Genomic DNA, 17,874 nt, shown 5'->3' with positions numbered 1-17,874 from the left:
TAGTATACCGCAGCTCTGTTGAGCTCCAGAGACCGAGCTCAAGCCCAGTCTCCCCTCCAGAGCTCTCTGGAGTGTTGCACGGCCCCGGCAACAAATTCACATAAGATACTGTGCTTCTCTGGGAATGAGGTAGCAGACAGTTGCTCTTCTCAACCCGAGTACCAGTACCACGAATCCTACATAGTGTTGCTAGTAAGTTATAACTCAATCACTACCAAAATACACTAATTGTAAATTACATTGAAGAATTTTTAAATGTCATAATACAATACTTGATTAAAAATGACACTTGCTTATTAGGAATTCTTTTTAATGTGAACTACAAAAACAGAAAATGACAGCATGAATATAAGACTATTGTCATCACACTCTGTATGGGTGTGGTCTACCACATGGATGAATTTCCACTGGGAGGTGGATGGGAATCAGGACACACAAGCACATTTTTTTTGTACAATATAAAACAGCAATGGCCCCATCCATTTGATACACCAGATGGCAACCCATGCAATACCCGCCACTCTTCATTGTCTATACATTAACATTTGGGCAGAGATCTTCAGCTGCCGAAATCACTCAGTCAATCTTTTATACAACACGGCGTAGAGAAGGGGAGAATGGGGAGGGGTGGGGGTTAACGGAAATGACGTGTCAGTGTTTGCTCTTCTTTGATTTTTTGTGAGACCTGTGAGGAGACCTTGATTTGGAACGGGACTTTTTAGCTGACTTCTTGGGCGTCCTGGAGCGCGACCTCCGAGATCGTTTGGGTGTGCGAGGTGATGAGGGAGATCTAGAGGGACAAAAGAACGATACTTAATATCGACCACTGTACTGCAAGTAATCATAAGTGAGGACCGTGGTAAAATGTAGGCATACAGTAACAGTAGAAGTTGCAGCTGACAGACCGTCTTACCTTTTTGAGGATTTTTTGTTGCTGGATCGAGGGGAATCTTTATGGGTGGTGCGGGAGGATGTGTCTTTTGAGTACGATCGGTCGGAGCGTTCTGATCTTTCCGACCGCTCTGAACGGGGAGAAGACGACCGACCTCGTCTGGTGCTACTCCGTGTCGGGCTCGGTGACCCACTGTGGCGCCGCTTCCTGTCAACCCGAGGGGACAAATATCTGTCAGATGGGAAATTAAACAAATCCGATGTTGTATGAAGTTCATTCTGAAACACTCCACCTTTAGTGGCAGTGCCGACACTGCATTGTAACCTGCCCAACAGTTATCTCACCTCTCTTTCCTGGTTGGCGTGTCCTCCTTCTCCTTTTCCTTCTTCAAGTCTTTCAGCCGTGCCTCAGCTTTCTCCTTCTCTTTCTTCTCCCTCTCTTTCTCCCGTTCAAGTTTCTCCTTTTCTTTTTCCTACAATGAATTAACACAATAAATGACCCCAATGTTCATTTCTGTATTTGATATCAGTCTTGGTGAAATTTGCAGGGTTTCATTCAGTACCTTTTGTAGTAGTCTGTCCCTGTAATGCTCCACCTGCTCCTGGATACTCTGGCCTGGCTTCTTTGGCCTTTTCCCTGACTCCAACTCATCCTGGAACTTCATGACCTTAACCTTGGTTAACAACGCAAGAAAAGCAAAATGGTTAGCAAAACACTGCATACATTATGTCGGGCCATGTTGAAAGGGGGTTTGTTGTATTTATAAATTACCTCAATCTCTCTAAGCTTTGAGCGCTTCTCCTCATTCATCTCAGACATCTTGGCTTTAACATCCGAGTCGTCTCTGATGGGGTTGGAGTAGCTCTGGTTATCGTCTGAGCGAGGGCTCCTGTCATCATCGTCAGTGTCGTCATCATCTCTGCAGAGATGGAAACAGTTCATCAAGTTTATAGTGCACCAAAGTATTTGCAATGTCACAAAACAGAGCATGGAGTGAAAAGATGGGAAACACTAAACAACTCACCCTTTTGTTTCTTCTGGCTGCTCAAATATCTCCCACTTTGATGTTGTGACAGCTGAGGAGCAAAGTAAGAAATGGCACCATGGTAAATATAAAAGCAACTTCACACACACAATTATCATTCTACTCAGAGTGATGGACTCACCTTGAGATTCTAACTCTGCCTCGTCCACTGCTTCCCATTTCGAGGGTGCTACCTTGAAGGTTGCTTCCTTGGACTGATCCACTATGGAACAAGGAAAATGAGACACTTGGTTACTGCTCCATACATCACTAACTACCACCACATACCCAACATAAGTATCTGTAATGCTCACAAGGTATTCCATCTATGTCCTCTTCCATGGGTTTGATGGGAACACCATCTAGGTCATCGAGAGGCGCTCCATCAATAGGAGCGCCATCAATGGTTCCAGCGTCAATTGGCACCCCATCTACATCCTCCAGTGGACAACCGTCCACATACTCCCCTATTGGAGCCCCGTCAATGTCCTCTGCTGGCTCAGGCTGGGACAAAGTACAAAAACAATCAAGCTGGGAGTTAACTAACCAATGGGATAGGTTAAGAAAACATTACACTAGACAAGTTTTGTTTAATCATTTACCTCGGGGACGACGATTACAGGCTCCTTCTCTGCAGCGAGATTAACCAGACCCAGGAAGATGTTCTGCAGCTTAATGAGGAAGGGGTCAGGATATACAGCCCAGTCCTCCCACGCCCGAAAACATGACATTACACGTTGCTGCAACACAGAAGAAAACAAGGAGGATGGTTAAATGACCAGGATCACTAACTATGTCAACTATATAATGTGTTCAGTTCACTAAACAGGAAGTGATTGACATTTGGTACCTTAAAGTTTTCACTCTGCAGGTGACCCTGTATCGACTTGTATGTTGAATTGAGGTCAGCGAAAATCTGGCAAAGCTTTGTCTCAAAACTGTTGAGAAAAATAAGAGTTATTATTTGCATATAAAAAAGGGCAGTTAATCACTGGTATGTTAATGTTAAATTGACAGCACTGTGTAATAGTCATAGTGCTGTAAATAAATCAAAGAACTTACTATTTTCTATAGTAAGACGCGTTGGTTACTTTGGCAGAAGAGTTATACAGCACGTCAGAAACGAGATACAACCTGGCAATCTGGACCGTCAAAGAGAAAAATGTGAATGAGTGTAAACAAGAAAAAATTTTGGTAACTGTTTACCATGAAATCTGACATAAGGTTATTGGCTCCTTTTTGGAGCAGAGGCTCAGCGCTCTAACTTGCCTTCTTGGGAAGAGGGGTCTTGAGGATGGAGAGTGACTCCGTTACACACTCCACAATTTCTTCAGCAGCTTCAGCGTGGCTGAGACAAAACAGCATGGCTTCTGCAATGTCTCCCCTCCTGGGAGTCAAACCGCGCAACATCTCCTCCAGCTTGTCCCGCTCTCTGCAGAGATGGAGGACAGTTAAGCAGAACTCAAACAGCGGTCACTTTAACTGCAGGCCGATTTCATAGATTATGCTGCAATTTATTACTAGTTAAGTTAGTATGAGAATTACTCTTCTTTCAAGCAGCCTTTCTTGCTGGATTCTTCCTCTTCCTCCTCTTCGTCACCATCATCGTACGGACCATGGAGGTATGGATTAAGAGGCGGCGGGCGCCACAAGGAGCCATTTTTAAACATCCTAAAGTCGTCTGTTCGCCATTTGCCCGGTGCCTCACCCTGAGAAGGAAATAATTTACAGTGAGTAAAGCATCTAGACAATGATCCTAATGTGTTTCTTACATGTGGGCTGCACGGGTTGACATTTTGTGCTGAACTCAAGCGGTCTCTAAACACAGAAATCAAACCTGTAGTATAGAGTAGAGCTTCCACCGGTAGTACACATGTGCTGGGCTCTGGTTCTCAAATAGAAACCTGGGAGGAAAAGTAAAAACCATCACAACTCAGGAAAAAACAGGCTTTAATAGACTCATCGCAATTAATGCATGAAGCATGAACATGATGTGCAGTTGGCCCTACCTGTACATGGGATTGTTGATTTCTCTGTTCATGATCATGGCTTCAAACATTGGGCCTTCACGCACCACAAACTCGATCATTCGGTGGATGAGAGAGAGCAAATTCCTACAAGAAAAACACAGTTAAAGCAAACAGATTCAGACTGGCCTGATTTTTGAGCACTATAAAAAGCCTGCCTTTTAAACGTTAATTTATGCTTGGCGGTCTGACACTTAAAACAACCTTACCAAAGACACATGGGTAACACGAGAAATTTCATCAGGGCGTAACTGCTACCATATACAGATTGTACAGTGCATGTGGTGGACAGCTGTGGTAACACTTGCTAAATACCTGGCAGAGAGCTTTGCCTCAACAGCTCAGCCGGAGATTAACAACATCCATGTATTCAGAAGTTACCACTGATAAGAGTCAAATAAAAGGACAGGGTGATGCATATCTTAATAGAGATAAAATTGTCAGTGTCAGAGACCAGGCATAAATTAAGTGCAACTGTGACTATGCCTCTGGGCCTATTAAGAACATCAATGAATAAATGCTGCCAAGTCTAATTAAAACACAACTGATATCAGTGAAACATTCACGCTAATCAAGAATTAACTAACAAATCAAGGAACAGCTGATTTCTTTTTAATTGTTTATATACTGTTTCAAGTTTGTCGTCATGTTCTTTGAGGCGACAGTGCAACAGGTTTTGATTACATTGCACTGCCTTGACCCCTTCTTCTTCTTCCAAATTTCGCAAAATGGGGAACAAATGAAGCTGACGAAGTTGGGAAAGTAGGAGCGAGACATTGACAAGGCACTGTATTAGCTGAAACGTTGTGTCAATACAGTGCCTTTCAATACCCACTCATCTCCTGACTAAAGTGAAGTGAAGAAGAACCAAAGCAGTATAGGATTGTTGGCCTAAATAAGCTAAACAGGTTATCTATTGGTGCTGTTGAGAATGACTGAAGACAGTGCAAATGGGATCACTAAGAGTTCTTTTGTGCCAAATTTGGGGGGCGATACATGGTGAAGGCTGCATACAATAAGCCTAAAGTGGCCAACAAGACAAAGGATGTCTTTCATTTGACAACACAGATCACATTTACTTGTATTGGAGCCGATCGTACCAATGGCGGGGTAAAATTCTGTATACTTTCCCAATCCATCCCATGATGCTTTTCAGGTCCCTCGCTGCTGCAGACAGTTCAACTTGTGCTGCTCACCAAGGCCAATGTCAAAGGTCATAGAGAGACTAATGCTGGCAAGTTTGGATTTGTTGGCAGGGGCCAGATTTACTGAGCTCCCGATAGGGTGACAGAGGCCAAGGGGGAAGACGGTCTGTGTGAGCAATGGTCAGAGAGCAGGTTTCCACAACTACGGATCTAGAATCGGCAGGCTATGTATGTATGTGGCAGAGTATCATGTCACTAGGGGCTGAGCAACACAATAAAAAATGTTGATGTATGGAGTGGAACTGTGATGGACTAGAGTCATGATCAGCACATTAAATAAGCTCTATAATGATGTGTCGCTACATATTGAAGAAGAAATATGAATGATGGTGGGATGTGAAAGAGAGAGGTACACGACAAACTTCAGAAGTCAGTATTTTTCTATGTACTAATATGAAGAAGACATCGTACAGTTGCCTCAACCATTGCTCACCCACACTGACCAGCCCCCTGTAGCATGCAGTGATCAACCGATCAAACTTTTTTTAGCTTCATTATGGGATGTTTTTTTTTTGTTCTAAGTTTGAACACCAATTTAAAAAAAGAAAAACATGTACCTTTCTGTTGGGATAACCACTTTGACTATGGCTTGCGACAGAGTCTGTATATGAAGTCACATCAGATAATAAACATAGAACGTGAGTATTGTTAAAAAGGCAACAGGTGAAAAATATGTAAAATGCATTTAAAAGGTGCAAAAAAAGACAACAACTTTCCTTTACTGCTGTCAGTTTTACAAAAGGCCAAACACCTCTGACACTTCCTTAACCATAAACACTTGTCTGTAACACTGAGCAGTTTCCACACACTAACATTTCACTTTGATACTGCATATAGTGCAACTAATCTAATTCAGTGAACTGGACAAAATCTATCACTTACAGAAACTAGGATCATTACCTGCACTGACTGAGGCTACAAAGGCTAACATCTTACCAGCAAAATAAACAAAACACTGCCATAACCCATGAGAAAACCCTAGGCTGGCATGCTGAGTTACCTTCTCAAACTCCTCCTTGTTTTTGGGTGGAGGAAGCAGGGGAGCATTGGGGTTCTTTAGCCTCTCCCGCGGCTGTGCGTTGAAGGGAAGGCCAGAGGGAGGCGGTGGGAGTGTGTGCTCCATCATGGAAGGAGGGATGTAGATGGGGTGGGGTGGGATGGGCACACCTTTGCCCCATCCTAATTTCATCTCAAAGTTCATTATCATCTTTCCTGTAGGGGCAAATATATACATTACATATATACAAATATTACAAGGGCTGGAATGAACACAAGTTTGTCGTGACTTTATTTCATAAAGAAGCGCAGCTTTGTACCGTTTAGGTTCTTGAGTGCTCGCTCTGCATCCCTCCTGTTCATGAAAGCCACAAAGCCACAGTTCCTCTCCCGAGCCCTCTCCTCGTCCGTCCTTGGCCACATGATCTTCACGCTGGCCAGCGGGCCATATCGGCCAAACTCTTGACACAGCATCTCCTCATTCATCTACAAAATTAATAAAATACACACAGGGACGATTACTACCTCAGAAAAGGACATAACCTACATAAGGCATAGAAGTATTGTGTTATTCTATACAAATTCACCTGTGGATTGATGTTTCCCAGATACAAGTTGGTAGTGGATGGGTCTCCTACATCATGGGAACCTGGTGCACAATCATCCAAAACTGCAGAGACATAGAAAAAGAGAAGAATTTCCTACGGCTGTCTGACAGGACAACATAGTTTCTTTTGCAAGATGAAGGTATTCACAGCCACTATATTAAGTCGCAATTACCACTGGACGGACGGTTTCTTCTTGAAGAACCATCCGCTAAAAGAAGCAGAAAAGCAGTATAAATTTTGTTTCAGGGCAAAAGTGGACAAGGGGGTGGGGGTGGAGGGGTGGAGGGCGGAGCAAAGTGTGCAGGACAGGGCCGTTTCAGGCCAAGTTAGGACATGGAAAACCAACGTGGAGCATGACACTTACATGAGCGTCTTCCGTCCATTCCTGAGAGAGGTTCAAAGCGACTGACACGTCCCTTCATCTTGTGTCTCTCATCCCTTTCCTCCTGTATTCTGTTGGTAAAAAACATAAGGTGAACTTAGGTACAAATTTTGCTAAACGTGTCTCAACGTCTGTTCTTTTTACACAACTATTCCACCATTGAAATTTTAAATTCAGTTGAAAAAAGCTTACTGTTTAAGTTCTTCTTTGAAGAGCTCCAGGTTGCTCTTCTTTTTCTCCTTTTCATTGCTTTTCTTCACAGGCTAAAACACAGATGTGGAAACCTTATTAGCTCCATAAACAAAGCATTACTTATACTAGCAATACCGAGAGGCTACTGTGAAAGTACTTACATGTCTTTTGTCTAATGCCAAAAACTGAGGCGGGGTTTCCAAAGGCAAGAAGCTTTTTGTTTGGGTCTCAAATCGTGACTTGGGTTTGTACAACTTTCCTTTCTTTTCATCAGCAGCTGCTTCTTCTGTAAAAAAAAAAAAAAAGAAGGCGGCATGCTCTAAATTTCAGCCTTACTGTATTATCAATTCATTAGCCCATGTCAGAACATGTGGACTCAGCAACTGTTCTTGTGCATTTACATATCAAGCAATCTGTGCAGGAAAAAGATTATGTAAATCCTGTACCTTTGGTAGCATTTGCAACACCACCGCGAACAAAGGCTTTGACTTTGCCCTCCCCTCCACCTTCAAAAGCAGCAAGGAACTCCTCATAAATCTCCGCTGCTGCCCGCTCATCCTCCTGAACACAGAAAAATCATTCAATAAACACATTGACTGAATTGCTGAGAAGCATTACAGACTCCCGAGGCACTCCATACTTACTTTTTTCTTGATTTCATCTTGTTCCTTTTTACTTAGTGTCCTCTTTGCCACTGCCATCTTGCCAATGCTAAAAGACTTTAGTTTGCTCTCAAGCAGCGCCTGCCCATGTAAACAAAGCATATTAAATTACTTTCAACAGGTATTTCACATCATCATGTTAATGTAAATCTCGGTTGATGCACATTACACATTAGGGCCGCAATCAAATACATGGCTACTGCTCTAGTAACAGTAGTTATTGTTTTTGTTGACAGGTGGATCCTTAAAACTGGCAGTGCCCATGTTGACAGGGAAGTTTAGCGGGTTTTTTACGTTGACACCACGTCACTCGAATTACACAGAAAAGGAGTTCGTAGTTTGCTCCGAGACATTTGATTGTCAATCTGCATGTAGCGTCCCCTGCATACTATCTATGTAGTTGCAGCCGGGCATCAGGAAGTAACAACAAGTAAGTAAAAATTAGCCAGAGGCCTAACAAGCTGGTATCTGCTGCACCGCCACCGACAGAATGCGTGAAGCGGCCAGTGACTAGCTACTACAACGAGCTAAAGGCTGAAGGCCCGTGTTCCCAAATATGACGTTTTCTATGTCGTAATTGAACTATATATAGACTCTTCTCTGTTTTGAGTCCTAGCAATGTAAATATTATCAGCTAGTAGTGCGACAGCATTCCTTTCTGGGCCCACTGCCCTGGCTAGTCCTGCTCAAATCGTTAGCTTAGCTGAATTAGCCAGTGTGGCCGCGGTGCCGGATAGCCAAAGGTTAGCTTTAGCGTGTTGGTAGTTAGCTCACAACGCTGCGCTCCACTCACAACTCTCGTCTCCTGCGTGCTACAAACAAGTAAATACCCCAAAGTTGTACAAGCATGCTGTCTTTGACATTTTCATTACGACAGACGAGACCTAGCTAATGCGAGTAAAAAAGGTAAATTCACCTTAGCGCTAGCTTTTTGAGAGCCACCAGGCGTTCGGTCCGCCATCTTTTGTGGAACTAAAATAAAATCGATCGTCGAGTACAAGATAGTGACAAATGTGAAGCCCCAGGAGGCACAGTCGAGCACCGAATCAACGGTGGTTCAACTTATTTTCTCCAGTCTCTTTCCTGCCCACGTTTATATTCAAATAAACATGAAAAAAAAATCAAGAGACTTGTAAAAAATATGGGTTGAGTAGTAAATAAAAACATATTTTATCACTTCCTTTAATTTTTAATAGCTTCAGAGTCGCGGCTTCGCATTAACAACGGGTAGACTCTACAAAACTGCACAGACTGCATGATATCCTGTCATTTCGCTGTCGTGGTTGGTTACAAACTGAATATGATCTACACACAGTACAAACTCTGCACAGTAAATTCGAGCTGTAATAAAAAATGTGTAGCAGCAGCAGCCTATAGTTATTAAAGCATAACTCCAGCAGGTGGCGCTCTCGCTCTCTATCACTCAACTCAACATTATAGCCTACCTGTGCGCATTATTCTGTACAGCCTACGGTGATTTCAGTAATCATATTTAATGATGTGTCAGCAAGTGTAAACTTCACATTCCTAGAAGACAAAGGCTTGGTTGTTTTCTCTCACTTCAAATCCGATCAGTTCACATTTGGTTAATGTACTGCATCGACACTACATGTGCAGGCTGTTAATAAACTCTCTGTCAGTTCATAATCACTGTAATAACAAAGTTTATCTATGAGTACTTGAGTCAAGTTTCTTCATGCCATCTCCTCCCAGGTTTTTTCAGACCAGGTGGCGCATGAAACTAATGCAGGACCCCACACCCTCCCAACGCGTCCATACCCTAATGGTTTTTTTTTTTTTTTTTTTTTTTTTGGGAAAAAGCAGCCGCCTGTGCTCCCTCCCTCCAACCACGCAGAACAAACGCTATATTCATCTGCTCCAGCTTGCAGTTACTGAAACTCCCCGCAGGAACTCCTGGGTACTTTTTCCCCCCACCGTTTGCGCTGCTGAACACAATGCCATTCATGCTGCCACGGGGCGAAAACAGGCGTAGCTGCTGCTCTGTTAACCCAACAATGTGGAGAACATGCAGTATTTTTTGCGCATGGAGTCTACTGTTTTTGGCAGAGGTCTGTGCGCAGACTCAGCAGAGGTACATCTTTATTTATTTACATTTTTATTTTATTTTTTTCCCTATGAATTTGGAAGCTTGATCTGTGCGCAAGGTGTCAAGGATCCCATGCAGTCTGTGGAGGAGCTGGAGTTTACCTATAGAGGAATATTCTGCAGTCTGCGCTGCCTCCAGTCGGGACATGTGGCGCATTGGCGAAGAATTAAATCTGTATTAAATCAACCGCAGGCTGTCGTTATAATGCTCATATTAATTTCAACACATCACTGTCTTTGCTGTTTGAAATTTACAAACCATTCTCATCCACCCCTCCTTCCCCAGACAAATCTTCACATGCGGAGGAAACATCACAGGGGAGTCCGGAGTAATCGGGAGCCAGGGATACCCAGGAGTTTACCCTCCAAACACCAAATGTGTGTGGAGAATCACAGTGAGTCCCAACATTCATATTCACATGTTTTGCTTTGCTTTCATTGCCCAGGAAATGGCAGTGATCAAACTGATTGTGAACCTGTTAAAAACACACCAAACAGCTGCAGAATCTGATAGCCTGCTCTTTCACTAACCCCAAACTCCTAATTTCCTTCTAAAAATACTCAACCACAGCAGCTTAAAGCAGTTTTTTTTTGCTGACAGGCTGCTCTATATGACTGTACTTTGAAATAGTGAAGCTGAAACAGCTGCAACTGTACGCCTGATCACACACACACACATGTCTCAGGTTTGGTAAAATGTAAAAAATCATGTGGAAATTATTGTTGTAAAACTATCAGTAACTTGAAAATGGGGTTTAATGCTCTCTGTAAATTCCCACCCAGGTCCCTGAGGGTAAGGTGGTGGTCCTGTCATTCCGCTTTATCGACCTGGAGAGCGACAACCTGTGCCGCTATGACTATGTGGATGTTTACAGCGGCCATGCCAATGGACAGAGACTTGGTCGCTTCTGTGGGACATTCAAGCCAGGAGCTCTGGTTTCCACGGGCAACAAGATGCTCCTGCAGATGGTATCCGATGCGAACACCGCTGGGAGTGGTTTCCTGGCTGTTTTCTCTGCTGCCCACCCTCATGAGAGAGGTAAGTCAAAGCCAACATGGATGGAAGAAGAAGCTGAGAGAATGGTCCTCTAGAGTTGCTGTCTTACTTACTCATATAGGTGCCAAGTCTGCCTGTGCAGCATCTGTGTAGAAAATATCTTGCCGCTACCCAAGCATGTAATAGCCTACGGAGCCACGTGGGATTTTGTCTCAGTCATGACTTCACTCCATGAAGGAATCTGATACTGGCCTGGGAGTGTGTCTGTTTGGGCAGAAGGTCAATCTTTATGGAGCAAATTAACAAGGCTGTTTAACGACCAGTTGCCCAAGTGAGGTCATCACAGGGTACCACACTGCCCAGACAGAGAAAGAAGACATTTACCTCCTTAAAAAGAGCTCAGCAGTAACTGTAAAACAAAAGCGAGTGTAGTTTTTTCTTTCTTTCTCAGTAAAAGTCAGTGACCTTTGTGGATTTGGACTTGTCAGAGACAAGGCGGTTAGTTTAAGATTGCAGCTTGTGGACAAAAAGAGAGCAACATCTCAACACCTCTCACGTCCCGATGTGGAATTTCTCACTGAAACCTCTTTCTTTTTTTGAGAGCACTTCAGCAGAAAGCACAGGTCAGAAGTATCACTTAGAGTTGAATGAGCTGTTTCCTCTCTGCACGGTTGCAAAAAAAAGCCTCCTCTATTGTTTTTGTGGAATTTTAATGGCTGGTTCTCTGTGCCCAAGGAGCTGTCAGCTGTAATGGACAATGTCTATTAACCAGCTTGGCTCTTGCACAGTGGATGGCAGCAGATAGACTGTTGCTATACTGTCTCTGTGTTGTCAAAGCTGTAAGGCACGACATGTTCTCCGTTTGTTAAGTATCTATTTTTGTGTCTGTACTAAATTGTACTTCTTAAAGACTTGTTGGAAAGAACACATCAATCTAAGTGTATGTTACAAAAGAAAACATGTCTTTAAGAGATTCGGTCCTTTGACAGTCTGAAGAGCTTTTGAGGTTATTACACTGATGTCTTTCAGATGTACGTCGTCTCTTTAAAACCGCACGCTGCACAGGACTAATGAGTGACTTGCTTTTTAGGCTGCTCATAATAACAAAGAAGGCAATGAGAGCGCCTTTTGAAGAGGACACATGGTTAATTCCATGATCATGTCATTTACACACCATCCCCGCCTTCAACAGGATGGCTAATATGAGTAATTTCCTTCATTCTGCAGATCTGTGCAAATGAGAATTGTGCAATCAGAGTTGTGATGATGATCCAAGATTAACATCAGTCCTTTCTTCACAGGGGATCAGTACTGTGGAGGCAGACTGGACAAACCCTCTGGGAGTTTCAAAACCCCCAACTGGCCCGAGAAGGACTACCCAGCTGGAGTCACCTGCTCCTGGCACATAGTGGCACCAAAGAACCAGGTCTGAATATCTGAAATAGGCTTTCATTAGTAAATGGAGGTGTACTGTCAATGGGTATTGGCCATTAACAGGGAATACGTCACCTAGTGCCTATGCACACAACTCGGTGTGTGATGGGTGTGGACATCATCAAACCACAACTGACAGAGAAGTCTCTAGTCTGATATCACAAGCCTTTGACAGTCGAGAAATTGTCTTTGCTTCCTTCTCTCTGCAGATCATTGAGATCAAGTTTGAGAAATTTGACGTGGAAAGAGACAACTACTGCCGCTACGACCACGTCTCCATTTTCAACGGCGCGGAAATCAATGACGCCAAGAGGATCGGCAAATACTGTGGAGACAGCCCCCCAGCGTAGGTGATTCTGTCATCCGAAAGATTTTCATTTCCCCCCAAAAAACGTCCGCAAATGTGACTTCATCTCGGTTTACCCTCCATCTGGTTGTCTGCCTCTCTCCGCAGGCCTGTGTTCTCCGAGGGGAACCAGCTCCTAATCCAGTTCCTGTCAGATCTCAGTCTAACCGCAGACGGCTTCATTGGACATTACAAGTTCAGACCAAAGAAATTCCCCACCACCACGATACCACCCACCACTACCACACAGCCAGTCACCACCAGGCCCATACGTAGGTAGCAACTTTAATCCAGTAAAAACCTCTGGAAGACCTCTAACATCTGTATTTGTTGACGTAGCTATGAGACTAAATTGGCTTTTGTACTACTGGATTCTCTTGCTAACATGTGGGGTTTATCTTTCGTATTGAACACAACGGGGAGATCTGGAATCTGCCTCAGATAGCAGATCTGGGCAAAAGACGGAGGAAGTCAAGTGTGATCCTGAAGAAATAATAAAATATGGAGACAATTAATTTCTTCAGAGCTCTTTTCAGACTGCTTGTTGTTGTGAACGGTGAAGCAGAGCTGATTTATACTGCATATAAAGACGTAGGAAACATAAATACAAATCTTCTGTTGACATAAAAATGGTCAAACAACAGGAAAAAAGTCAAACAAATGAGTGGATCTCGACTAATGAATGTGCGGTTGTGATGCGTCAGTTTCCACAGCCAGCGACAGCACATGTTTTCCCCACGTTCCTCTTGTGTCAACTGTACACAAAACAAGTCCTTATACGGCGTGGGCGTGTGTGTGCAGCCGCAATCACAGCTCATTTTCATACTCAAACTCTCATTCCCACACGCTGTTGTTTTTTCCCTTAGTCAGGCCAGGATATTTTGGCGCTTCCCTGCCATGATGTCACACTGTGACAATGCTCTGGTTGGCTTATCGTTCCTGACTTTCCTCCTCTCCAGTAGGAATAATATTTACCCAACCACCTTGTATTTTCTTTAAGTCTCGGTTCTTTTCTTTATGGACGAGTAACAATGTCTTAACTCCAAAAAACAGATGTTCACATGTCACATTATCTTGCCGGTTTTCGCACTGGACATCGTCTCTGAGGCCGACAGCCATTCATTTGCAGAGGCTCTTGTGCTGCTGAGAGTATAGTCTGGAAATAAACCACAGTAGAAACAGATGCAGCCATAACTTACATGCGTTTGCATCATTGACAGGCAAAAATTACAGAGATTGAATTTTCTCTTATGTGTGTGTGTGTGTGTGTGTCTCTGCCTTTTCAGCTCTGAAGTACTCTGTCGCCCTGTGCCAGCAGAAATGCAAAAGACGAGGAACACTGGAGAGCAATTACTGCTCCAGCAATTTTGGTAAGAAGCAGCTCTTATTGAACATATCTACTGTTACACACATAATATTCCCTGCGTAGTCTGAATCTGAGCAGTACAGAGACTCCTCAGATCTGCGTCAGGAGAACACACACTAGCATCGGCAGCCAAAGCTCCTCTAACACGCAGTTTTTAGTCCTGATCATGTCACTGTCTCTGCTCCTCTGATTTTTTTCTCAAAGACTTCCTTGATAGGCTGTCAGGAAGTGAAGGAGTGCATACAGTAGGACACAGTTACCTCCAGTGTAAACACACACGCTCAGCCTCTGACTGTGGGGAAGCGGTTGATAAATGAACGTGTTGATTTGGGCTCGGCCACCGTTCGCTGCTCTCCCGCTCTGTGATGTTTTCCCCTCAGAGATGTTTACCACATGCGTTAGACTGACATTTCAAAGCAGCTCGCTTGGATCCGCGTCGGGAAACCGAGCAAAGGCGAGCGTTGCGGTGGTGCACGTGGAAAAAGCTGCCTGTGTGATGTGGGTGCAGAATCAGACATGTTACCTCACATTTTAATGAATGAGAGAGACAGTCGACTGAGCTTAGTTTGGCTAACAAACACTCAAAGTCATCATTTGATGCACTTTGAATTGTCAAAAGGAGCTCTCTGCTCTGTGTTACAGTAGCAACAGATAAAATAACATCGGTGGAACAGGCAGCTCTCTGGATAGACTCATCCCTGACAGGAAATGAAACAGACAGTATGTGGAGTCCAGACATATTGGTGCCATCAGTGTAAAGAATCCTGTCCATGCTGTATGAGACATGATTCACCTCTTGCCCCACTGGCTCCATCACTATCACTCTGCTGCCATCGCTAAACATCAGGTCCAGTCCAAACAACAGAACTGTATTTCTTGGGCTTTTGGAGACCTGCTTAGACTAAACAGGAAATAACTCAAACTTCACTGTGTACATTTGTCACATTTTTAGCACCAGCAGAAAGAAAAGACTCAGGAAATGGAGTAGGTAGCAACTTCATAACTGTATGCTAATAAATGATGGTCGATTGACATGTGAAATGATTTCTTATAGTGTCAGATTTGTAATCTCCTGTTTTTTTAAACTTAAACAAAGCTAAAATTGTGGATATATACTGTATTTTATTTCATTTTAGAACATATAAGTTTGAGTCACGTTTGCTCATGCGAAGTATTTTAGCTGCCTTTGGGTCAAATTTAACTTGGTTTTCTAATAGACCATATGCTGGCAGTGCTCATCATGTAAATGTACAGTCACTGTATCCTAGATGTTGTTTTTCTGGGTTTTATTCACTCACAGGCGGATGGAGGAGCCATAAAAAGGCCAGTGTTAAAGTCCTGACAGGAAATGTCGAGTGCCTGTGTTGTTAATTCATCATGACATCTTTTACAGCACAAGAATTAAAAACATCAAAAGCACACATTGTTCACATTTGCCTCAGATTATAAATAAAAAAGCAGATTCACTGTACAATGCCTGTTTCTATCTAAAAGTCCCCGCTGTAAATTTCAGGCTTTTCTCTGATCCTGAAACATTTGCTTTAAATTTTCAAGATTACACATGTAAGTCCGGCTTTTACAAATCCCATCCTGACAGGAAACCTAGACTTCCAATTGTATTAGCAGGCATTACTGACTTCTCCTGGTCCTTCCAAGTCTTATTCTTGTTTATGGGAAAGTGTGTGAAACTGAAACACATGTATTCAAACCTGTACATTTACAGGTGTATTTCTGCACATATGTTATGTTTAATTAAATTTTACATCACCTTTTTTTTGTGTGTGTGCAACAGTAATAACAGGGACTGTCATTACGGCGGTGATGAGAGGAGGAAGTATGTACGCCACCATCTCCATCATCAATGTGTATAAAGAAGGCAGTCTGGCCATCCAACAGGCAGGAAAGACCATGAGCACCAAGATCATTATCTTGTGCAAGAAGTGCCCATTTGTGAGAAGAGGTGAGTGTACATCACACTAGTGGAATTAAATTGGTTCATTGTTCTTCAGAATGTACTCTCTGATGTATGAAATCACTGTTGCAGAAAACTGGTCATTATCTAAATGATAATAATCACTGTGCAGTTTCCTGGTTGACTGTTTTGAATAACATATGGCTCTGAGGTTGCTTCCTCTGCTGTGCCGTCACACTCAGTTGACAGCGCTCGGCCCCAAAAAGTGTGAGGTGAGCAGAAGAACTCACTGTCCAAACAGTCAAGCATTCAATATGTTTATATGTATGTTTTCTGCATATAAACATATGCTACACGAGTGCCGCGTGGAGATTCTGATGTTGTGGCTTCCCTGAATGTCTCTGCCGTTTCCGCCACTGCATTCAGGTTTTTTTTGTGTGACCTCACCAGGCTTGAACTACATCTTCATGGGCCAGGTGGACGAGGAGGGCCGGGGGAAAATCGCCCCTCAACACTTCGTCATGGCGTTTAAGACGAAGAACCAGAAGGGACTAAGTGTTCTGAAAAACAAGCGATGCTGAGTTCCAGTAGCTCTGCGGACTGGTGCGCCTGAGGCTCAGCTGTGGATGGAAACAATTAGACAAAACTCAACAACAACATAAACAGAGGACATTCAAAAAAAAAAAAAAAAAAAACTGAATCTGGACGCAGGGCTGCCAGCACAAAACTCAAAATCTACATTAGGGGGAATTAAGATTTGTGTATTTATCATTTTAGCTGAGGCTTGCGTGGTTTTAGAACAAACAAGAATAAGTGAAGACCTTCCAGTCTGTCCTCTATTAAACTACCTAGTTTCTTTTGCAACCTCAGACAATCATCAACAGAATTAGGTGAAATTTCCTTCCCTATTCTCAGTCCACTGTCCTCTTAGTAATCACATTCCTATCATGCCCCAAGCAGCGAATCATACTGTAGCCAGCAGCTGGAGTCCAGAATATGTTGTATAGCATTTCACAGACCGATGTTTCATAAAACAAACAATAATCAGATTGTTTAACATCTTCAGTCTGTACATCTTTTTCTGAAATCCCATGATTGCACCGCTAATATAAAAATAGATTTCCGTATTTTGCCTGTCAATTTTTACTTTCCTTTGAGGCTGTAGAGTGCAATATAAGTTAAGACTTGGATTTCATATTATTTAGTCTTCATTAAACAACAATATCACCTAATCATTATAGTATCTCAAGCCTCACTGGTATTCAAAGGGGATTTGTTACAGCTGTTGGAGGTTTAATGATGGTGTTAACAACCTGCCGATAAATTTTTGTGTTTAATTTTACCTGGCAGGGTTTGTAAGTTTTAAATGTGGTGATTTAAGTGCAATATTTAATATATACATGATTCTTTTAAAGATATTTTTATGCTGGTTTTATGTGAAACAAACGAGAACCTTCTTAGCTAAAGCTCTTTTGTTTAGTTTGTTTACAGATGCAAAGCACCGCGATCAGCATATACTTACTGTCGTTGTTTGAAAAAGGAAGAGGTATGAAATGAAAAAGTATTTTCATATGAAAAAAAGTCTGTGAATATTATTTATATTTTATTGTTGTCATCTGCCCAAATAAAACGCCTGTAACATTTTCCTTTTCATTTGCCGTCTGTGTACAAGAACCTTCAGGTGGAAACTCAAGAATGACAAATAATATTTGACTTGGTCAGCTG

The 17,874-nt window shown here is 42.8% G+C and overlaps 2 protein-coding genes across 6 annotated transcripts; one reads left to right on the top strand and one right to left on the bottom strand.

Moving 5' to 3' along the window:
• Positions 1 to 293: 293 nt before the first annotated feature.
• On the bottom strand, positions 294 to 8,973 carry u2surp (U2 snRNP-associated SURP domain containing). Of its 4 annotated transcripts, none has more exons than XM_085762965.1 (26): positions 8,905 to 8,973; positions 7,971 to 8,069; positions 7,773 to 7,887; positions 7,488 to 7,612; positions 7,327 to 7,397; positions 7,117 to 7,205; positions 6,925 to 6,960; positions 6,732 to 6,814; positions 6,465 to 6,630; positions 6,149 to 6,360; positions 5,706 to 5,749; positions 3,926 to 4,030; positions 3,754 to 3,820; positions 3,462 to 3,625; positions 3,186 to 3,348; positions 2,979 to 3,058; positions 2,767 to 2,854; positions 2,519 to 2,656; positions 2,231 to 2,420; positions 2,059 to 2,139; positions 1,917 to 1,968; positions 1,664 to 1,811; positions 1,455 to 1,565; positions 1,237 to 1,364; positions 914 to 1,123; positions 294 to 790 (listed from the first exon to the last, which is right to left on the bottom strand). In XM_085762965.1, exons 1-26 carry the CDS (start codon positions 8,947 to 8,949, stop codon positions 652 to 654), a joined length of 2,949 nt encoding a protein of 982 aa, XP_085619091.1. In that variant the 5' UTR covers positions 8,950 to 8,973; the 3' UTR covers positions 294 to 651. The 4 variants fall into 4 exon arrangements, with proteins under 4 accessions (XP_085619091.1, XP_085619092.1, XP_085619093.1 ...); XM_085762966.1 differs by having other exon boundaries at positions 914 to 1,099; XM_085762967.1 differs by lacking the exon at positions 6,925 to 6,960.
• Positions 8,974 to 9,781: 808 nt separating this feature from the next.
• pcolce2b (procollagen C-endopeptidase enhancer 2b) lies at positions 9,782 to 17,795 on the top strand. Of its 2 annotated transcripts, none has more exons than XM_085762972.1 (9): positions 9,782 to 10,080; positions 10,381 to 10,489; positions 10,878 to 11,133; positions 12,393 to 12,517; positions 12,735 to 12,871; positions 12,980 to 13,143; positions 14,158 to 14,241; positions 16,030 to 16,197; positions 16,600 to 17,795. In XM_085762972.1, exons 1-9 carry the CDS (start codon positions 9,944 to 9,946, stop codon positions 16,728 to 16,730), a joined length of 1,311 nt encoding a protein of 436 aa, XP_085619098.1. In that variant the 5' UTR covers positions 9,782 to 9,943; the 3' UTR covers positions 16,731 to 17,795. The 2 variants fall into 2 exon arrangements, 1 of the variants encoding a protein (XP_085619098.1); XR_015034478.1 differs by having other exon boundaries at positions 9,801 to 10,080; positions 12,980 to 13,147.
• Positions 17,796 to 17,874: the final 79 nt, after the last annotated feature.

This window comes from Trachurus japonicus, chromosome 20, assembly GCF_045865225.1.
Source record: "Trachurus japonicus isolate A0001 chromosome 20, Traja_1.0".
NCBI classification, from domain to species: Eukaryota; Metazoa; Chordata; class Actinopteri; order Carangiformes; family Carangidae; genus Trachurus; species Trachurus japonicus.
Note: the sequence above shows the minus strand (reverse complement) of the source record. Positions and strands in the feature narration are given on the sequence as shown.